Source organism: Stylophora pistillata, chromosome 9 (assembly GCF_964205215.1).
Source record: "Stylophora pistillata chromosome 9, jaStyPist1.2, whole genome shotgun sequence".
In the NCBI taxonomy this organism is placed as follows: Eukaryota; Metazoa; Cnidaria; class Anthozoa; order Scleractinia; family Pocilloporidae; genus Stylophora; species Stylophora pistillata.
In genome coordinates this window covers 19,028,947-19,052,093 of record NC_142527.1, presented here as the reverse complement: position 1 = coordinate 19,052,093, position 23,147 = coordinate 19,028,947, and the positions used below count along the sequence as shown (strand labels likewise).

General features: G+C 39.0%; 2 protein-coding genes and 1 pseudogene across 4 annotated transcripts; 2 read left to right on the top strand and 1 right to left on the bottom strand.

The window, feature by feature from the left end:
• LOC148723663 (uncharacterized) overlaps positions 1-23,147 on the top strand; it is a 270,515-nt pseudogene that overhangs the window by 209,000 nt on the left and 38,368 nt on the right.
• Positions 113-21,444, top strand: LOC111331324 (uncharacterized). 2 transcript variants are annotated; one of them, XM_088732114.1, is made up of 20 exons: positions 113-392; positions 2,873-3,086; positions 4,100-4,293; positions 5,083-5,238; positions 5,607-5,753; positions 6,434-6,556; positions 7,741-7,863; positions 8,689-8,829; positions 14,696-14,779; positions 15,196-15,282; positions 15,757-15,828; positions 16,180-16,311; positions 16,449-16,529; positions 17,178-17,333; positions 17,688-17,810; positions 17,908-18,030; positions 18,339-18,452; positions 18,913-19,039; positions 19,430-19,566; positions 20,306-21,444. In XM_088732114.1, the coding sequence occupies exons 1-20, from the start codon at positions 326-328 to the stop codon at positions 20,548-20,550; spliced, it is 2,646 nt and encodes an 881-aa protein (XP_088588240.1). In that variant the 5' UTR covers positions 113-325; the 3' UTR covers positions 20,551-21,444. The 2 variants fall into 2 exon arrangements, with proteins under 2 accessions (XP_088588240.1, XP_088588241.1); XM_088732115.1 differs by having other exon boundaries at positions 117-392; positions 17,178-17,306.
• On the bottom strand, positions 8,546-12,278 carry LOC111331327 (LIM domain only protein 3). 2 transcript variants are annotated; one of them, XM_088732116.1, is made up of 3 exons: positions 12,085-12,278; positions 11,540-11,756; positions 8,546-9,749 (listed from the first exon to the last, which is right to left on the bottom strand). In XM_088732116.1, the coding sequence occupies exons 2-3, from the start codon at positions 11,692-11,694 to the stop codon at positions 9,518-9,520; spliced, it is 387 nt and encodes a 128-aa protein (XP_088588242.1). In that variant the 5' UTR covers positions 11,695-11,756; positions 12,085-12,278; the 3' UTR covers positions 8,546-9,517. The 2 variants fall into 2 exon arrangements, with proteins under 2 accessions (XP_088588242.1, XP_022792152.1); XM_022936417.2 differs by having other exon boundaries at positions 12,089-12,276.

Below are 23,147 nucleotides of genomic sequence, written 5' to 3'. Positions count from 1 at the left end.
CATGACACTTTTGGCGGTGAGGTCATTCTGTTTTATGCGATCATGATAATAACATTTCGAGAGATCAGAGTTCAGAATTCCAAAAAAAATATGGAATCTGGGAGAGAAAGAACCTATGATTAATGAATCGTTTTGACAGAGAAAAGCCTCGAGCAGTTTTAGACATAACGCGGCCGTGTTCAATTTCATGACGTCATGATTTTGATACCCACTTGATTGAGCTAGTGTCACAGATCAGTTATTATTTACCTTGAGCCTGGAGTTACTCGAGCACAGTTTGGCACACATAGCTGTCTGTGAGTCGTGTGGAAAGCGATTCTGGAGAATGGCGTTCTCGTCAAAGATTTTACTGCTGGTTGGTATTTCTCTAGCACAGTTTTACATCGTCCAAGGTGAGATTAAAGGCGTTTTATTTAACAGCAAGCAATGGACGTGATCGCGCAATTTGCGTCTGTTCTAGAAACCAGCTAATGGAAGTAAATTTTTGTTTACGTTTACGAATGCCAGTCGCTCTTTCTTAGTAGAAATTCGGCGTTCTTTACATAAAAGTCATCAATTGATAGAAAAGTTGTTTTTGTTCAAATACATGTATTGGAACAAAATATATTTTGTACCATATGGAATTTGGCAAAATTTTATCTGATACACTAATTAAATGTCTATGACACGAGTTTGAAATAAGGCATATGTAATCCTTAATCCTCTAGAGCTCCAAACTGTGAAGCAAGTTCGATTATCAGTGCCTAATTGTGAGGAGAAATGCTTAATTTGATCTGTTCTCAAACATATTGTCTCGAACGTCTCGTCCTGTCCTGCTTGCTTGGCAGTCATGGGTGTGATAAAAGCCCAGTGTTATAAATTCTCCTATTTCCTGTCAATCTGACTTACGATGGCAAGATTGTTTGTTCTTCTGGCGATTCCCCAGCTACATCAATCTTTACTGTGCTTATAGCCTAATGACAGCCACTTCAAATAAACCAAAGGTTTTTTGAGAAGGTTCCAAAGGCCAGCAATTCTCGCGTGATGCGAAATTATCTGTACCATTATCCGCACCAAGATCAATTTGTACGTCAACAGTTGTTAGCGCAGTTGGCAATTTTACAAAGGGAATGTTTCGGCACGTTCTTTCTTTCTCCACATGTTGATTTAAGAACTTCAGACTAAATGCGAGATTAGAATTGTTATATTTAAAGGGTGGCTCTTTGATTTTGAGGTTAAGTTCTCAGATTACTAATTCGACATATATCTTCATGTCCGCTAATCGTTCTAAACTCAAGACAGAGTTAGAATTGGTTGAAAATTGCCCCACTGACATCAAAAAGAAAACTTATTTCGGAAAAGGATTAAAGTTTTGTAGTATGGATATTTGAAAATATGGTACGACGCTTTACATGGTCCGGAACAGTGTCCGGCATGTTTCAAGGCTAAACAATAAGCCGCGGAAGTCGAAAGGGTTGCCATAAAAATTCAATCTGATGTGATTCACCGAGTTTGTTTGTTTGTTTTTTGGGGTTTTTTTTGTCATCACTTTTCGGTTAACTTTGAGCAAATCAAGAAATCCCCGTAGTTGCACTTGAAGACTAACTGACTTTGGTAATTTTAAATTTGCTTTTGTATAGAAGTGTAACAATAATTTCAATCGCGCGAACATCCGTTGGAATGCAGATTTACGTCAAGATTTTTTCTACTGACCCCTTAGTTAAAGTTACTTCAGACATTTTTCGTAGCCTGATTTTGCCAACTCCCTTCCTCTCCACATTTTTTAAATAACCCAACATTTTGGGACCACAGAAACAAAACAAAACAAAACAAAAAGATATCCACCATAGGCCAGCTGCGACAAATTACTTCGTGCGAATCATAAGATTATCAACTTTGAGAAATGTCTCTGTTTGGTATGTGGATATTTTTCCAATCAAAACAAGGATGGATAACCATGCGTGGTGCACTTAATGGAGAGTAGGTTGGTTGATTTCTTTAATAGGGGTCTCACTAAGCAGACCATAAGGGCAACAAAAGGATGGCCGAAGCGAAACAAGTAGTTTTAACGCTTTGGCTCTCTTCTACTTCCTGTCCGTTATACATGGTGTAGTCGAAATCCACAAATACGAAATTGCACTTTTACTAGCGATTCGTTAAAAGCCAACATACATAAACAAGTTAAATATACAGAACAGGAAAGCAAAACGAAATACAAATAAAGCAGGCAAAATGACGGACAAAATAACGAAACTTACAAGATTATGTGGCGACTACGACGAGTAAAACATAATGACAACGGCGACAAGAAAACTACGGCAGAAGAAGCTATACCAAACAAAAGAAACAGTGCATAAAAAATGAACACGAAAATATGAAATGTGACGTAGCCTAAATGACTGGCAAACCTGATAAAATAACAAATATACACGGAATAACTGAAAACGGAAAACAATGTACAAAGGACGGGAATGCAAAACAAAGGTGAGGCGTCGTGACTACACATGGTGTAACACATGAGTTGTGTTTCTTATGCGCGCTCGTTTGTAATGATCAACATAGGGTTCTAAAAAGGGCCATGATGAAATTACAACGAACGTTTTGCAAGTGAAATCAATCTGTGTTCCTTTATTTGACCTATCGCCGGGACTCTCGGACAGAAAATCACATCTTCGTGGCTCCGACGCCTGCCTCCAAGTTCTCTTGTTCCAAATTCAAATTCGAGATAGGACCACTCTGTAAGTGCCGCTTGTTATGCTCTATTTACTTGAGCTTTTCTGAGATGAATGGCAAGTGTAGATGATAAGGTGTATGGTAAAGGAAGAGATTTGAAAACACAATGTCTTTATGCGCAACTGACACGTTAATTACTTCATTTTTTCCTTTTTGACAGGTCAGAATTACATGAACTGGGTCGGTCGATGCTGCACTAAAGGTCGCCGCAAAGCCTCAAAGAATTATGACCCTTCTTCGTGTAACTCGGATGATTTGGACAGGCGGCGATTCCAAACTAAGTTTGAACGTTGGATTTGTCGGTATGCTGAAAGGATCTGCTGCATGAAAGAAATCCAAAAGAAAAGCTGCCAGAGCGGAATTTTTGAGGCGTTGTAAGTAGTAACATAATGGAACGCATTGACGAAATAATGATAGACCAAATGTAAAAGATCCAAAAGAAAAGCTGCCGGAGCGGAATTTTTGAGTCGTTGTAAGTAGTAACATAATGGAACGCATTGACGAAATAATGATAGACCAAATTTAACTAAGCAGTTGAATTATGAAGATAAAAACGGATTTTACACGTAGAAGAAGAATACCCAGCCGATTATTAGGAACTGATAATTTTTAAGTGATTAAAAGTTTTGTAAGCAGGTCAGGTAATATTTACTTATTGACTGCGTTGGAAGGCCGGACGGGAAAATATTTGGCTCGCGCGAGGTCCGCGCGAACGAGAGCCGACGCGATATACTGGCGCACTTGGAAACCCCCCAAAAAAGGATTCTACCACAGTAGCTTTTTCTTTATATTTTCCAGGTAGAACAAAATTATCACAATTTGTTTTTTTTTTTTATTATTATTATTTTGCAACAAAGCCGTTCAAATGCACTAGGGCCGGACGGTTTTTTTTCTGTACTGGCTCCCTACACACGGCTCCCTACTCCTTTCACTATGGTTTTCTATGGGATTGCACGAACGGGGCCGGACGGGTCATATGATAAATATGGGTTACTGACCAAGCGTGAGGTAAGATGGCTGGACATTGGCCGAGTTCCTTGTTTGCGTTTTTATGGACCGACACGAAGTCGAGGTCGATTAAAACGCAAAAAAAAAACGGAATAAGAAAGCCAACTGTGTTTGTAGCACAACAAACCCACGAGTGTCGTTATTTTTTTGGTTTTGGACTGTCTTTTGCCGCTTTTCATCGCCGACATTGTATAAAAGTCACGAACTTTTTAATTAAGTCCGCTCCACACCAAGCGGGCAGTCCCGAGCGGGCAGTCCCGAGCGGGCAAGATGGACCCATCTTGCTCGCTCAGGTAGCTAATCAAAATACAGTATTCGCTTCATATTGCCCACGGCGCTGTCAGCTAGATAATAATGATATATCTCATGTTGTTTTTAGGCTCGGGCATTCTTGTGGCAGGTTCATGCCGTTTGTAGGCGGGGATGATTTCCGTGAGTGTTGCGACTGTTGTTCCCTGGGAGTCAGAGCCAAAGCAGACAATGATACCATTTGTGCAGTGGACAGGTTCCCTGTGATGCTGCTATCTGACTCAAGCAAACAATGTACTAATTCATTCAAACAGTGCTGCAAAGGTGAGGTTAATTTCCAAATCATTAAAAGTCTGAATCGATTTAGGACGGCAATGTACATTGCAAGAATGAAAACAGTTTTAATGTCTCTTACTGACTTACTTCGAGAGTCAATGTCATGTGCGAGTTTAAGTTTTCGCTTAAGTTGTATGTTCAATTCTACTTGTAAATGATTACGAGGAGACAGAGTGAAGTCCAATTTGGTCTGTAATCGTCTCTTGAGTCATTATCAAAATCGGACGATGGTGAAGCGGGTGTCTGATTTGTCAATCACTGAAAGAATTGGACGACATAAAGTCCGGTTTCCAATTAAACCAGCTATGACAAATTGTAAGAGACAAAATGCTAATCAACTAGACTTATTCATAAAGGAAAGCATTACGTTTGAATTTTGTCTACGAGAAATTGTACCCAATGGTCAAAATAACAGCGCCCATATAACGCATGCTGTAAAATTACACACGCATGACCTTTGCGCAGTAGTCCTTTCAAGTTCGAAAATTTTGTTTGTTCTTTAAACATTTCTCTAGTCTTAAAATAGACTAGAATACGTAAATCGATCGTCATAAGCCTGGGATACGCCAGAGAGTTCTAACACCAGAAAGTTTCTACTGCCCCTTTTTGCTCTTCTAATCAAGTTAGGGATGACTTGATGAACTCGGTGAACTAGGCCTTACACCATGTGCATATACTGATGACAAGCGCCCACTGCACTGTTAAGATCAGCACTGTCGGATAGCGTCTGGTTTTATGTATTTAGGGTTTTTAAAAAGATGAATGTTCCCTCCTCAGGAACGATATCTCCCCCTACAGTCCTTCCAACCGCCAGAAAGCCGAAGTGTTCTGACAACTTCTGTCAGCAAGAATGCCAAGACTCACCCACACAAGGGGCACAATGTAGTTGTCGAGACGGATACCGCCTGAAACCTGACAAAGTATCTTGTCAAGGCAAGACCACGGGGTTATTGGACTTTTAACTTTGTGTATTCACTATTTTCTAGTCTACAGCAGTAACAAGAGCCGAATTCACCGGCAGGAAACGCGCAGGGTCCAATAGGAGGGGTGAACGTTTGTTCGGAAAGTGTGTTCACATTTCCAAATCATAGCCGTGAGTTTTTTGGGCAGTTTATCTTTCAAAAATACGTACCTCACCTCACGGTGATTGATAAATTGGTCAAACGGCGTGATTTATGTTTAATGAAATAACTTTACAGTAATCTATTGTCTGGGAAAAATTGAATATTAATGACGCAAGATAAGAACTCCTCGGTTCAAACCATTTACTGAATGTGCTAACAACTTTCCTTTTCTTAAAGACATCAACGAGTGTCAGTTAAGAGGCGGTAATACATGCAGTCCTTTAGAACGGTGCGTCAATACTCCTGGCAGTTATCGATGCGAAAATGGAACGACGGAGGCAGCGTGTAAACTGGGAGAACAACTCGTGGATGGAAGATGTATTGGTGAGTGTTACTTTCCTGCTGTAAAACGACAAATTAAAGCTAATTGTCTCTTATGTGCGTGTAGACCTTCCGTATAGTGTAACAGCCTTCAAACCTAACCTATTTAATATCTAATTCTGTACCAAACAAAAGTTAATTGAAGCAGGTTCATTTGTATTTAAATTATTTACACACCTTCTCTAAAACTCTCGAGATCGGTATCTCAACTCTCTCCTGGGTAATACCCTCTAGTTGAAATGTTACCGTTTCTTCATTCCAATCGACTTTTTTTCTTCAAAATATAGGTGTTTAAGGAAAATTACTTTAGATAAGGGGTTTGCCCTTCTCCGCGACTAACGGATATCAGATATCCCGCGGGGAATAGGTTAATCGTTGGCATGTATTGTGTTGTGCATCTTTTGTAGCTGGATCACATTGTTTACTTAAACAATTTGGAAGCAAACAACAAACTACGTTCTACCATTCGTACTTGCCGTGTTTCGTGCTTCTTCCAAACATTAACCCCAATTTTAAACGTCCATGTGTTACGTTTCGTTGTGGCGCGATTTGAACCCCATTCTCGACTTTTTGCACGTACGTTTTCGTAAAAGTCTTACACCAATTGCAATACTGACGAGAAATCAAAACAACGCAATGGAGATGGTAGTGTTTTTAACCGTATAAGATTCTTTGATTAACAGATGTAGACGAATGTGTGCGTGGACTCCACCGCTGTGGACGAGAGCAAACCTGTGTCAACAATGATGGATCTTACAGTTGTGCTTGCAGGAATGGCTTCCAAGCTTCTGGGAGAACATGTCTTGGTCAGTAGTCTTAAATCATGAAATTATTATGATTCAAACATGGCGGATGCGCTCGGTAGTAAAGATACTACTGTTAAACAAAGCGATAGGGTGTTAATTGGAATAAAGAGGAATTGTGGGTTGTGTGTGAGGAATTGTGGGTTGTGTGTGCTTTTAAAATTCTCTGCCTTTAAAAGCACACACAACCCATAATTCCTCTATTCGCTCCGACGAAGGGCTAACGCTCGAAACGTCAGCTTTTGTAATCGTTACGGTGGCCAATTTACCACTTCAACTTTGTTAATTGGAATAATTTGAATGTATCAACAAAGTTGAAATGGTAAATTGGCCACCTTTACGGTTATAAAAGCTGGCGTTTCGAGCGTTAGCCCTTCGTCGGAGCAAATAGAGGAATTGTGGGTTGTGTGTGCTTTTAAAGGCAGAAAATGGAGCTACGTGATTGGTGGGAACATGGCAACGAGAAAAACACGAAAAGATTAGTCGCTAGACATTTTAATTTACCCAATCATTCTAAGCAACATATGGCAATCTGCGGTCTTTCCTTACACTTAGGTAGCACGGAAAGCCGCAAAACCCTTGAACAAAAGCTCATCTTTCAAACCGGCAGTCTAAATCCCACAGGTATCAACGAACGCTTCTCATTCCACTAATCTATTCGTGTTTTTCTCGTTGCCATGTTCCCACCAATCACGTAGCTTCATTTTCTGCCTTTAAAAGCACACACAACCCACAATTCCTCTATTCGCTCCGTTGAAGGGCTAACGCTCGAAACGTCAGCTTTTACAACCGTAACGGTGTCCAATTTACCATTTCAACTTTGTTGATATGTTCAAATTATTTCGTTACCCTCACCGACGCAGCCCCAGACAGTTTCTTTAGAAACTATCAGCCTTTATTCATTTGTTAATTGGAAGCCAACTCAGTTCGAAGAATCTTAGTGGAAAGCGCAGGGTAAATGAAACTTTACGCGGTATCAGCTCTACATATCAGTAGGTGATGCAAACTGATCCGATGTGCCGCGAATTGAAAAAAATGGCACGCACGAATAGATATGAAAAAAAAACACTTGTACGATTTATGTAAATCAAACCTGAATTGGCCCAAAATGAAAATGGCAACATGCTAAAGAAGACCTATAGGCGAGTTCACTGACAGATGTCTCATGTTTCTATTAAAATCTGTAGACAAGGACGAGTGTAGCACAGGAGAGGCCCGATGCCCTCAGAAATCAAGCTGTGTCAATAGTGTCGGATCTTATCAATGTCAGTGTGAACAAGGACGGCAGCTACTGAACAACAAGTGCGAAGGTAAGATCATTATGTTGACATACAAGGTGGCCACACTTAACAAATGGTAAACACCACAGCGTACACTATTGAGTTATGGATGCACGCGGGAGGTTGCTAAGCACAAAAGAAGCGTAAGAGTCGCGCGAGGCGATAGCCGAGAGCGACTCTAGCTTCTTGAGTGCTTAGCAAATCTTCCAAGTGCGTCCATAACTCAATAGTGTTCGCTGTGGTGTTTACCATTTGTTTTATAACATAACATTGATACATTGTAGCTAAGAGTTCCCTTTTATTTAACAAATCTTACGTGACCAGAAAAAACAAGCGCGCGCGGAAAAATAGTCTTTGCATTTGCTCGCGTCAGCAGCGTACACCCGTGGGCAAATAGGGGACGCTAAATTGACCAATCAGAGCGCGCGCTTTACTTTGGTTATGTTATAATAAGCTCTTACTGCCACCGAGGGTTTGTAGATTGTTCAATCATTACAAAATCGTCACTTTCACTTGAGTTGTGCCTTAATCCACCCAGGAGTAGAAATGAGTACTGTCAAACAGTGAAGGAAGCCTGTCAAAATGATTAGAGGAGTGGGGAAGGTTAATCTTTGATATGATTCCATACCCAGACCTTTTACGGCCACGATTACACTGTAGAATCTGGGAGCGAGGTAACCTCCTGGTCAAGTATCCCACTAGGGGGTGGGGAAAAGGTAACCATTGCTTTTGTTCTGTTCATCCTAATAAGACTGGGATAAGCTCCATCAGCTATGCATCAGTTCTTGTATGCAGACTCTATCTCTTTGTACACGTTTATTTCTGACGATAACCAACTTATGTTTGTATTTTTAGATGTAGATGAATGCTCATCCGGCAGATATTCCTGTCCTCAGGGTACTAAGTGTGAGAACACGGACGGATCTTACAAGTGCGTAAGGATCATTACGGTTTGCAGACCAGATCAAGTACTCGGTGGTGATGGAACATGCAAACGTAAGCGGCAACTGTTATCACCGTTTGTTAATATTGCAAGGTGGCTCACCGCAGTTTAATAATTTTTCCTTTTTGGATTGTTTTTATGTGATGAACCTGTACTGCCTCTGAACGGAGAGGCCCGTAACTATAGCTATTGTAGGATTTTGAAAAAACGGCAGAGAAAAAAAGTCAAAGATCCTGCTTTCCCCCCCCCCCCCCCCCCCCACCTTCTATTTTTTCTACTTAAACCATCTCTACAAAACCCAAAAGCGGGGTTTTAGCTCGCAATTTTGAGCTCATTTTCGCAGCATTGTCCTCTTCAACTCAAACCTGCAAATACAGTTTTTGTGGTTTAACACTTCTTCGTAAACTAATAAAAACTTTCTGGTTTAAGCCATCACGAACGCCTATCGAGGCATTTAAACTATTTTTTTTTTTAAGTGTAAGATTAAAGACGCTACATTACATGTTTTTCCTTTTCGCAGTTATTCAGCTTAAATTTTTGAAGTTATTGCAATTGTTGTTCAACATGTTTAAAGTATATTCTCACCTCTTTAGTGTTTATCTATCCCGGAAAAGGATTCTTTATAAGTCTTATTCTATGTACACCGAATCTTTTTTCCTTTTACAACAAAAATCATTCAAGAAATTGTGTAATGGCAGATTGCAGCAAGTGAAACTTCTTGGCCCATGCAACTCACGTTTCTTATGCCGCATTTTCTACTGTGCTCTCTCCCTCTTTCTCCATTCGGTAGTGATCCCAGCAAAGAACTTTGTTGTTGTAAAAGTGGAAGTTTTCTCCAACCCTGAACCTCTGTCTGCAAATTTGACAGGAAAAGCACTCGATATGATATGCGTTTTTCGCGGCCCTCATCACAAATTCGAACGCAGCTATTGGTTTGTTACATGCAGCGCACACACCTGGGATACCAAACAATCTGTAGGCAGAACAAAATGAATAATTAGGATTGTTAACTCTTTAACTCCCGTAGGTGACCAAACCAGAATTTCCCTTCACAACATCAATGCAATATCAAGCAGATAAGTAATAAGAATAGGGAATTATCTGTCGATCCAATATCAAATTCTCCAAACTTATATCTCAAGAATGGTACGGCGAACAGCAAGGAGAATTATTAATGAGATCTTGGGAGGGAAAGTGTTAATCAGGGCCGTAAGAGTCTTGTCAACGACGTTATTCTTTTTTATTTTTTTTTTTTTTTTTGTAATCTCTTTTGTCAACGACGTTATCTCAGCTACTAGCCACTGTATGTTTCAATCTTATTAATGGAGAAGGCTGTGTCAAACTACTTATTTGCCAGGGCAACCTTATATTCAAAGTTTGTTAAGAAGGACGGAAAAGACACATTAGCAATTTTGAACCTGCAAAGAGCAAAGATGGCTTGGGATGATGAAGCAGCGTTTTATTGTGTTTTTATTTCTGTTTTGTCTTGTTTGGATTTTTGTTTGTTTTCTTATTTTTTTTTTGTTTTTTGTTTTATAAGTATGGTGGACATGGATAATAGTTTCAGGTCCCTCCCGTTTCACGTTTGTTTGTTAGTTTTTTATGTTTTGCTTTTCACTTTATTGTTGACGATTACAGAGCAATGAACCTGACCAGTGTCCAGACCTCAACCATAATTTAATGACTCGTCTATGGCCTTTAAGACCAGTTTTCTGAGTTAACGCAAAGATTTTTCAGTTGGCTAACCCTTAAAGTATATTAAAACTAATTTCCAGCAAGTTTATGAGAGACTAACTGTGCTAGTATTTTGCGTCTGACTTGATAGCGCCGAAAAGGTCAAAAGCTTAAAATAGGTCCATACTAACGTAAGGACATTTCTTTTTCAGTTCCAAGTTGTAGTCAGTTTGGCTATGATCCTAGTCTTCGCTTTCTGTCTCAAAAATCGCCCTTACGCACTATTAATTTATCAGCCAGTATGAATTCTGATGTCAGAGTTTAAGCAGGTTTCTTCTCTTTTCTGAAGAAGATCTGGTACCAGCTGAGCCAGAGACCGTTTTACTCAATCCAGTAATCATTCTCTCCCCCTATATGGTAATGACATGTCTCTGGTCTCTGTACTTCATTTAAGAAGTCCTGTCTGTAACCCGACTCTTGTCTGAACACTAGTTGCAAATTTTCTTTAAAAAAAACGGTGTGTAAGCACTTCACCTTGCCACACCCACTGTGAACCAATCGGCTGGAGTGGAACCGATCTTTTCTGTGATATATATTGTAAAAACAGGAATAATCGACTTCATTCAGTTTAAAACCAGACGTCAATGACCTCGATTCATAGACTTCCATTGTTCCGGAATCTTCTGAATCGCTTCCGATAACTTTAGCTGTAGTTCCACCCGGAAAAAATGTTGAGGCGAGGCTAATAAAATGCAGTTCGAAAGCTCAATACGTCGCGGTAGGAGCCAAAAAATCGCTCAGGAAAAACATTTTCTCAGAGCCAATCCGGTTTTTGTCAGTTGAAAATTTAGCAGGTTTCTTGGTATCAGAGATTTCCCTTCCTGTTCATTTCGCTTTCTTTTACGATGTCTTGCAATACTAAAACTATTTATTTGACCTCGTACTCAAGTAACAATGTCTTGATTAACTTTGTTGGTGGTTGCGAGCGAGACGAAAATATTTCTATCAACTGCAATCACTGAAAACAACGCTGCTTCTAGTTACTACTTATTTTTTTTTTTTATCTTTGAAATAGTCATTTTTACTGACCTTAAATAATCTCTCTTGCAGAGAATGAGGTTAGCTTTATTGTAAAGCGTCGATCCAATATCACCGAGTTTGCATTCACAGCAGTTACACTTTAAACAGCCTTCGTGCCAGTAAAGTCCCAAAGCTTCCAACAAGTAGCGATCTGTAATTGGCATTTTGCAGCCGCTGCAAAGATGTGTATTTTGTCCTGTTTTCACAAGGCCCGTGTTCTCCGTGGCTAGTTAAAGATAAAGTGAGCACAATTTTAATAAAATGATAATTTACGCTGCATCAACGTCAAACGGCTTAAAAAAAATTGTATGTGTGAGTGTTTTTTTTTTGGTTCAATGTGATTGAGGATTTATCATTTTTGTATTTGATCATACCATGCGCGATGATCTTGCGACATGTTCTCCTTCTTCTTGTTTAAGACGCCAGCAATTTACGTCGTTAAGCTTAACGTTACCTCGTGTTTTAAACATTTAATTCCTGTTACCTGATTCATTCTGTCATGTGGGACCACGAACAGAACAAACCAGGTAGATCTTTGATATAAATTTTCGTACCTACCCATGATGTCAGCTTGTGTCAAGATTTGTCTTTCTTTTCCCTCGACTAAAAGTTGTTTTCGACGCGCGTACAGCGAGATTAACGTCGACAAGAAGTTTTCAACCAGCGATTTCTTGTAAAACCATTGTCTTCCGGTATGTCATCAACAGTGTTCATTGCTAATGATATCTGGCGGCGATCTAACGAAAACACTGTTGTTTCGGTCAGTAATTACCTCTAATGACGCGACTCTTTCTATTGGCCAAGATGGACCAAATAGAACAGGTATCCATGAGAAGGGAGAAGAAATGATAGCAATTATTGAATGCGATAAGCAAATTGAAAAATGGAATGGTTAACCAAGCATATTTTCCTGTCATTTATATCGGCCCCGTTTCTTACTTTCAGAAATTAATTAAAATGATAAGAAAAGGGGGAAAAATCAGGATTTCTACATGGCTTAGCAAGACTTTTAAAGAGACGTCTTAAGTGCGGTTTTTTAAAATCGAAAAAATCAGCACTCGTAGGATTAATCTCTGAAGATGAGAGAATAGACACTAATTGGCCAGCTGTCCGTAGTTTGCATGCAAATTCTTAAAGGCAATTACTATCAAGTTTTGTTTTATATCGCTAATGGCTTCTCTTTTATTTCTACGGAAAACAGTTTCAATTGCAGCAAAAAAACTTGTAATTAGCCATCGCTAATTTATCACACACCCGGGATTGAAATTCTGCAAACAATTTTTCCATATTTTATTTTTGTAAACCCTGCTTTTCCGGATGAAATTACATCTGGTATTCAATCAAACATTTTTCCCCCTCACTCTAGAATTAATATTTGAGAGCTTTAGGGCGGAGAAATTTTTTAGCCTTTACTTGTAATTTAGACAAGAGCGACTTATTAATTGCTCGTTCATTATAAAGAGAATAACAGGCTTTTTGACAATGAATAAAGGCGAAAATATCCGTCGCCACAAGCTGATTTACACAGGTACCAAAAGTAGAACAATGACCAAAATTAAAAAACACCGTAAACAGGAATGGAAAAGTTTAGAATATGGCAGATTTTTCCATTTATTTTTGTCAGGGAATCAATATTGCCTGCTGCACTCGTTTTTTGATCAGAAAATAGAAGACTTTGGAGAAAACATTTTGCGCTGACGAGTACTGCACCCCGTGAAAAGCTTATTTGTATCTCAACTGCTTTTCTTTCAGTGTCGTTGTAAAAAAATGCAATCATTAATTCATCTACAGCCTCAATCCACATTTTTTTTTTCTTCTTTCTGGGTGAATAACCAGTTTGAAGTCTAAGATAAACTGTATTCAGTACCCCTGTTGCTTTGTATTTCTATCTTTGTGTACTCAATCTTATCATCTGCTTAAAAAAAATTGTCTTTTGACAAACATGTAATAAAATCGAACGCGTACAGTGTCTTTTAATCATGTATTACCACAAGTCTCCGATTTTCATAGCCATTCAAAGATTCATTCAGTTCGCGAAAATGGACATAGGCTTTACTCGGAAAGCTGGCGAACTTAGAGCAATTCATTCGATTTAACCATTTGAAGGTCTGCATTTCAGTAATCGTAATCGAATAAGGAAGAAATTCTTCAGTACCTGCAACTCAAATACCAAACTTCCACAACATTAACCAGACAAGCGTTACAGTGAGATTGAAATTAAAACTCGTAAAACCGTTAGGCGCTTTCAAAATCCATCTCAACAACTTTTATCTAAATTTAGCAGAAAAACGAACGTAGTTTTTTATGGAGCTGTGAGCAAAAAACGTGACTCAAGAAATGATTTTAAAATCTTTTGACACGCGTGTACAGAACAAAGGAAAATTGATTTGACCTGGGGATAAAGATATTCCATAATATGCCCTGTAGAATAACGCTATTGCTTTGCTAACATGTTAGTACACCAAACTTGTGCCGTGATATTATGTTCACAAGAGCATTGTAAAAAGTTTACATAGTGACGGAAGCAATAAAAACGTTCGAGTCCGAAATTGTTCGCGTATTTTTCAGCTTTGTTGCACTCATCATTCTCCTTTAGCCACACTTCGTAATCCTTTCTACGGTAAGGATGAGCATTTTCGACAGAGCTATCATTTTTCTTAAATAACCTCAGTCCTATTACAAATTGACATCACGCACCGACTTCATAATGGGAGGTAAATACTCTAGTTCCCCATCATCTGAAAATGCCTAAATCCAACACTGCTTTTCTTGGGTCCGTGAAATGGAATGTTACAACAATAGGAAATGGAAGACCTGGTTCCAAACGAACTGGCTCTATCCCACTTCAGCTTTCAAAACGGGTTCACGAAATTTTCACTGAGTTTTAATGCAGATAAAGATCGAAGTTGACTTAGATCTTTCTACCATGCGGACATGCAGGAGGGCATAGCGCTTTCATCCGTCTCTTCTTGCTGTTTACGTTTGATAATTTTACGACTGAGACAAGAAAGAGCCCAGACAAGTTTTTCCAGTAAAATCTGCAGGTCGGCCACGTTTGTGCAAAGTTCGCGATGTACTTGATAACAAAATAAACTTGGTTATGGCGATCACGAACCACTTTCCAACGCAACAAGTGAGAATCTGTACTCTGTTTATGTCTTTCAGCCAAGAGGTCATCTGTGTGTGACAGAATCCAGTGCGCCAATGGTTTTGTTTGTAATCCTTCTGTCCCAAGACGACCTTGTGAAGGTAAGGTTGCGAAAATGGTCACACAATTTCATACTCTTCCTTGTTAATCAGTTAAGAGAATTCAGCGTTGTATCTTTTTATATTTTGGTCACCTGTTTGCTGAATAATGGTACAATTATAGAGAGAAATAGGAAAAAAGCCTCATTTTTCGATGAGCCCTTATGTCTTATCAAAACGCTTCTCTTCTGCTGTTTAGAGCTGCAACATTCGCTGCTAACATAAACGGCCATTGCGGATTTCGCTCGCCATTCCTCTACTTCTTAAAAAGATGCGACGAAAATATCTCTCATTTGCATTTAGAATTTTCACGTTACTGCACAAGTAGGTGAATGGAAATCAACAAAATCTAAATATTTTTCTTCTGAACCAAAAGGATTTTACTCCGAAAACTTATTTTTATAGCTTTATTTCCTTAGATATAGATGAATGTTTACTGTCTCCTCCCAAATGTAAACCAGATGAAACATGTGAGAACTACATAGGAACATACAGGTGTCGTCGAGGTACGGTCAATATCAATATTTGCTTGATGAGTGTTTTTCATTATGTTGCAATGTTGCAATCCCTCGAGGTACGGTCAATATTAATATCTGCTTGATAAGTGTTTTTCATTATGTTTTGCATGTTGCACCCCTCTTCTTTTGGTGGGAATTGCTTGAGAAGCAAATATCGATTGAGAACGTTTACAAACATTGACGGTGGAGAACGAACGTAGCCACTTTAAGGTGGCTAGTACCAGTTTTAATCTTTTTGATGGTTTGTAACTTTGAAAGAATTGCAAATCTGTTGTTTGTGCATGACCAAAACAACAAGTATTTCTGTCATATCTTTAAAAAAAAATTCCTATCCTCTTTCTCTCCCTTTTTCCCGTCCTCACGCCCAATGATCTAACAGCAGCTCAATGAAATAGTCAGAATCTTCTCCGGCTGCCGGAGATCGCGAAAGCAGAATTAAATTTTAATCTGTTTCTATTTCAGATCCTTGTATAGGTGTAGATTGTGGTGAAGGGCGGAAATGTCAGCCATCTGGCAGGTCGTATAGTTGTGCGGGTAAGGAAATAAGGCCATCATTAGTTCAGCGCCTTATTACCATAACAGATCGCTAATAAGAGATGGAAAATAGAGGAATGAGACTTTTTTACGTCACAGATAAGCGGCTAGGTTGCTTAGTAAGATCTAATCTAAGACAAAATACGAAAGGCCTCCCTCTGGAATCTGGAACGCGATCAGTATCATAACTTCGCTGAATGGTTTCTGGAGAATGCCTCTCTTGAGATAAAGGCGGAAAGTAAAGGTTGAGGATTTAAGTAATTATTCAATTCTCAAAGGCACTTATCAACAGGAATGATGGTGGAAAGGGAGATTTCTAAAAAAAAATTCTCTCACACCCCTGTTTTTCAGATATTGACGAGTGTGCTACATTGCCAAGAAAGTGCACGGGAGATCAGGAGGTTTGTGAGAATTACTATGGAGGTTACAGATGCAAATGCCGAGATCGATTTCAGAAAAATGACCAGTCAGGAAAATGCGAACGTAAGTTTTACTTGTTTCATCCTTACGGCTGGTTTGCGACTTTTGTTCCTGTTTGTTCTTTCTTACACAAACAATATCTGTATATATGTCGAAGCTAAATGAATGGTGCAAATACTGTTTTATTTTTTTTCTTGCAGGTATGAATTCTTGTTCGTCAGTTAGATGTCCCAGTGGATACAAATGTGTGGTTATTGATGAAAGCAGTTATTCATGTCGAGGTAAAGAGTGATGAGGTGTAATAGACCACTTTCATAAATGGCTGCCGGATTAATATTCTTTTGTTTAAATTTAAATTAGCCTTTCTGGCCACGTTCTCCAGTACAAAATTCAAAAGAATACATTATCTCAAGCGAGGCCAGAAAGGCTAATTTAAATTTAAACAAAAGAATATTAATCCGGCAGCCATTTTTGAAAGTGGTCAATAAATACCACCTATTTGGTCAAGTGTTATGAAATTTTGAAGGTTAGCTAATGAAAGATATATAGTAAAATAAATAGCTTCCATTTAATCGCGTTTTACTTTCAATACTGTAACCAGGAATGGTTCAGCAGGAAAATCGCTTTGGACAACAAAATACATCTTCCAAGACGAAAAAACCTCCATCTAAAAAAGCATTAGCAGGGTTTTTGATTCTAAAATTCATATATATATATTTTTTGATCTTCTTAATTTCACTGCAGTTTAGCCACTGAAGAAGACCATATTGTAACTCAACGGAAACGGAGGAAATGATTTTTTTCTGTAAGAATTGGTGGTTCAATCAAAGAGTATTCCCAAATATTGTATGGAGAAGTTACATGTTGGTCAATTCAGGTGGTGAACCGAAGATTAAACTGTTCTACAACTGTTGTTTTCAATATTTCAGACATAGATGAATGCAGAGAGTCGTCGCCTGTTTGTCTGCCAGGACAAAGATGTGTTAATTACCCTGGCACCCATTACTGCTCGTGTCGCAACGGGTATCGACTGAACAGTTCCGCCAAGAGATGTGAAGGTACATGCACAGTACAACCACTCCCGAGTTAAGCTAATCGTTCATAATCACGCGTTTTTCTCTTGACAATAGCCAATCCACCAACTTTTTAGTTTGAGTTTCATCCTTAGTCATTAGAATACACATTTAGTGAACATTTGGTTTCATGCTGGTTGCTCAATTTCGTGCTGCTGCACTGAAGAGATGATAAACGTAAAATTACCTGTACTCACGTTGGCACAGCTTAAAGAAAATATTGCAGAGGTCTCTGTTTAAAAATCTCACCCATTCAGCGCCGAATCTCTGGCTTTCAAGTGACATTTATAAGCTGTAATCATTAGTGGGGGTAGAATTAGGAACATACAGTCGTCATCGTTTCTTACACTTCTCTTCTCTCACTAGATATCGATGAATGCGCTGAGAGGCGGTCTGGCTGCAGGCAAATCTGCCAGAATACGCCAGGATCATTTGTATGTAGCTGTAGGAACGGCTTCAGGATGGCGTCCGATAGACGATCGTGCCGAGGTGAAGTTTAGTGCACTGTCTAAAATCAGGAAAGAATCAGATTAGAAGTTATGCACTGCAAATACTGATCACGTTTGTTCTCGTTCTCTTTAAATAGATGTAAACGAGTGTCTAAATTCTCCATGTTCCAGTAAAGCTACATGTAGGAATACTTTTGGTTCTTTTGTTTGCCAGTGCAAACAAGGATACGAGCTGCTTCCCGATGGACTGACATGTAGAGGTATTGTTTATAATAATTATTTAATAATTATTAAATATTATAATTATTTTGGAAAATTGCACGAAACATCGTGACGCTCAAAACTAAAGCCACAAATAGCATCGATTACAACCACTCAATTTTCCGCAGAGTACAGCTGGATGATTTTTTTTGTACTTTTCATCATTTGACAAATGCCACATTGATATGGCTAAGCCAAATCTCACTGGCTCCCAAAACATTTTTTTTTAATCCAATCAGAGCTCTAAATTGAATTATTGTATGAGCTATTTTAAATGACATTTGTCCCATTTTTCATGGTTTACCAGACAGAAACGAATGCGACAGCGTCACTTGTCCCCACAGATGCGTAAACACAGGAGGAGGGTACTATTGTATCTGTCCAAGTGGTTACAGTAACCAGTCTCGCTATTACTGCTCAGGTGAGGCTAACAACAAAAAATAGGTCTCTGGTTTGAATTTTTTCTTTATTGAATGAACACAAAAACTTAGAATGAGTCGAATACGAGGGATAATTTAGGGACTAGTTATCATTTTTTGTCCGGGGGGAAGGCCAGGAGGATTTTGGGGGGATCACATGGTTTTAAGGGGAACGGCGGTTATCAGCAGATCAACAGAGTATAAAGTGGAGACTATGAAAAATTGGTTGCTAATTGACTGCTGTTAGGGGGGGTATCGGCCGTATGGGAGGTAAATTTCATAGTGACACGACCAAAATCCTCTTACCACCCTCCTCCTTCCCCAGGTGATATCCACCCCCCTCCCCAGGTGATATATTACGACCGATCTCCTGGCTAATTTAGGTGATCTTCCATGCCAGGAGCACAAAATTTTTTTTGTACTTTACATAGCAAAGTAAAACTTCATTTTTTATTTTTTCAGATAAAGATGAATGCAAATCTGGTATAGCTAAGTGTAAAGACAATGAATTTTGTTTCAACACTTACGGCTTTTACCAGTGTATTCCAAAATTATCCTGTTCTTCAGACTACGTTAAGGTCAATGACAAGTAAGTGCCAAGAGAGATTGCCTCATTTAGTGAGTGGTATGGTAAGGATATGTGTGCACTCGAGCCAATCGGCCATCACCGTTACCGCTTAGTTTGTAGCGCGAAGTGACTCGGAGCATTGTTACTATCCCCAGATGGTATGCTAGTCCATGGAGGGCAATCAATGATTATTTCTTCAGATTTTCAGTGCTCGGTACATTATTGGAAACTGGTTAAGATCATACGCGTACAAACATCTTTTTATACTTTTCAGCTCATCTGGCTGTTTTGAACCTTTTCTTTTCGTAATGCCGATCTCAATCGTCAGAAACTCATGTTTCTGGTAAATTGTCATCACCTCCGCTGTCGTTAACTTATCTCTTGTTTCTTCTAATTCTTGTCCTTTGTCAGGCGATGTGAGCGATCCTGCAATAGTGGTGACCGAGCCTGTTTGAATCAAAAAGTCCAGAAGAAGGACCTGTGGACTCACCGCATGCGAAACAACGAAACTTCATCAACAATCTTCAACTATCGCATTTACACCTATGGTAAGGACTCGTGGCCTTTAGGAAAACATGGGAAAAGAGCACAGAATGGTGTGGTCAGCACTAGGCTTAGATAGGGAACCAGGCCTAGATAGAGAGCTAGGCCTGGGCGCGGGTTGTGTAGCAACTTTTTCAGTTAGTTTTCACTGTGAAGTCGGATTGTTCCCTGGACCACGCAAGTGACAGATGCCTAATATTTTTCTTTTGATAAAGATCGAACTCAAACAATTTCTATCTATCTTAGTACATCTTAGAATATATCTCTGCTTTATAATTGGCTTATACTAGCAGTTTGCAGGACGCTTGTCACATGGTAACATATTTTACTAACGTGGCTAGATCGCTAAGTCACTTACTGGACGCTGGTGAACAATTTAGGATTTAAACGCTGAAGTTTTCTTGAGTCGAACCCGATGCTTTAAATTGATTAGAGATGAAAAGATATGCATCTGAGTCAATTAGGAGTGAATTCGATTTGGAACGGCTTACTCTTTCTTCCTACCTGGTCTATCCGTGGATTTCTTTTCTTGAACTTTTTAGTTATGGAGGTAGTCTTCCCTGGAATTATAATGAGAACGATTATGGAGATATATTGAGTCCGAAGTTTAAATCAACAGGCGTAATTCTTTAAACAAATAGGGCTTCACTGCAAAAATAACTAAAAGGTACGATTTCGAATTCTTAGGAATGTGTAGGCAGTGCCTTTGTTAACGCTTTAATAACTATACTGTATTTTTTATAGGCTACAAAGTTCGACCAATGGTGAAATTCTATTTTCGTCGCGGAAATGAACTAGGATTGTTCGAAATTCAGACGCAAGTGCAAAGAGATGGGGCATCCGCTACCATCCGAAACAAAGGAGGTATTATAGGCCGCAGGAGATTCATCTTAGAATTCCATGGAGATGTTATTGACAGTGAGAGTGGTGATCTGGTGTCACGCTTCGAGTATCTCATGTACATTTTCGTATCACGTTACGATTATTAATCAGCGTCTATATGTCACATAACGAAAATTCTTCATCGTTTTGGCCCTCAGTTTAAAACTGTGCAAGATAGGTTTGAGGAGAAGATAAGAATCAAACGTAATAGCCAAAAAACTGCGTGCAAGTTGTCGTAGGTATGACTGTGTACGCGTAAGAGTAAGACGATAATAAAAAAAAAAACACTTAAATTTCAGAGCAAACATTTTGTTTTTGCGCTTTTCAGTATGCAGTAATTATTATTTCATAAAGTTGGATTGTTAAATAGTTACCTTTTCACATGTTTATCTTTGCTAATATTCAAAGTGTTTTCACGACTGAAAATCTGGTACCAGGTAAACTTTGCTTTGCAAGTTAAGTTATGTCCAAGGTATCTTTTTCTGTCAGGGTTTTAGAAGTAAAAATGGTAAATTGGCCACCGTAACGATTACAAAAGCTGACGTTTCGAGCGTTAGCCCCTTCGTCGTTACTCCCACCGACGCAGCCCCAAACAGTTTCTTTCGAAACTATCAGCCTTTATTCATTTTAGAAGTAAAGCTATGTGGGTTTATTCAACGCTGTTAGATTACACCAATATATATACGACCCAACTGAACGAAGCCTGTAAATCAATGATGACCTTTCGACGTCCTTTTGGCATAAGATTAGTATTCTTATTACCCGATGATATTTTTGGTATTTCAGTAGTTCAGTTTTACCCCAGCCTACGTTTATATCCTCAAATTTGTTGGTCTATGTTGTTAGATTTCTTGTAGTTTGGTTGGGGAATTGTAAATGTTTGCGTCAATTTCTTGACCTCAGTCTGAGGAGTTTGATCAGAAGACAGGAGTCGGTGAGAAAAAAGGTCAACGTTGAAGTCATGCAGTCTAAATAAATTGTGGCTGAAGGTCATTACATAATGTCTGATTATTCTAACCGTCTCATCTGTATTTAGGAGGGGAGAGCTGGGGTTTTTAACCCTAATGCACCGGGAGGTATATGAGCAAAACCAAAAAAACCATCCTTTCCCAAGAAGCCTTTTATTCAAAATCTACTCCCTGGTTAATTACGGTGATACTTGAAACCAGAATAGTAATGACGGCGGCATAAGACAGGAAAATACCTTAAAGTAACCAGTGAGAACTCAAAGTAAACCATGACCAAATCACCTAAAGTGCGGGAAAACGCGAGTGATCAAGTTGTGATTGGCTTTAGTTTCACGTCTGATGGGTTGAGAGAGTGGCGCTTATTTTTCAGAGCCGATGAGAACTCAAAGTAAACCCTGACCAAACTGCATAAAGCGCGGGAAAACGCGACCCCGACCAAACTGCCTAAAGCGCGGGAAAACGCGACCCTGACCAACCCGCCTAAAGCGCGGGAAAACGCGGGTGATCAAGTCGTGATTGGCTTTAGTTTCACATCTGATTGGTTGAGAGAGAGTGGCGCTTATTTTTCAGAGCCGATGAGAACTCAAAGTAAACCCTGAACAAACTGCCTAAAACGCGGGCGATCAAGTTGCGATTGATTTAGTTTCACATCTGATTGGCCGAGAGAGTGACGTGTGTTTTCTGGATCAATCACAGAGCAACTTCAAGCAAAACAAAAAAAAGTACCGGAGTACTTTGACAGTCTGTGGAAAAGAGCAACACGTAAGTCTTACATTGCCCATCGAAGAAGCAGTGTGGGACTGAAACTGTTGCTTCGGAGAAAAAGCTGGAATTAAACTAGTAACACGCATTTGTGAAAAAAGTGGAAACCAAAGGCCACCCCGCTCTCTCAGTTTTGAGAAATGAAGATGCATTGGAAAGAATCGACTTGTGGATGGAAAGGGGGAAGGTTCTAAGATTTATCAAAATTTTGTAACTCCTGATCGGCTGGGGTAATGGCAGCCTCAGGTTATTAGCCCGGGTTATTAGCTTCTGCGGATTTGAACTGATCCGTGCTGGAATAATAACTTATTCAGCTATGGCTTTTGTTGTATTTGAACAGAAGTTTGTAAGGTCATTAGAGAGGGCGTAAAAAATGCACGGCGTCTTCACTTCAGCACGGATCAATTCAAATTAGGAGTTCATGTTCCAATAAAACAAAGGCCATAAAATAATAGTAAGCACAGCGATCTAAGTAGAACAATACGTTTCAAAATAGAACGCAACCAGAGATAGCAAAACATGACATTTATTTATTTATTTAATTTATTAAAAAATTACTCCACAAGAATACACAAATAATTAGTATTAATTACAATTAAGGTTAATAAAAACCATAAAAGGAAAAATTGTTGAGAAGGAGACAACCAAAAGTGCTGACGCACCATACAAGGGATGCCTCCTCTAATTAAAAAAAATTTAACATAGCAAAACTATATAGAAATATAAAAATAGATGCCCTAATTATCCTTATCCTTAATAAAACTTAAAACATTCTTTTTAAAAGTTTCAATACTATCTGATTCTCTAGTGTGATTAGGTGAGCTATTCCATTCACCAACGATACGGTTAAAAAAGCTATATTTGAGACCGTTAGTTCTGCTAAAATTTGGGACAAGGTCCTGTGTGTCATTTTTCCTCAAATTATAAGCCATGCTTCTGTCCTTACAAAATATGAGCTTATTGGAAATGTCTAT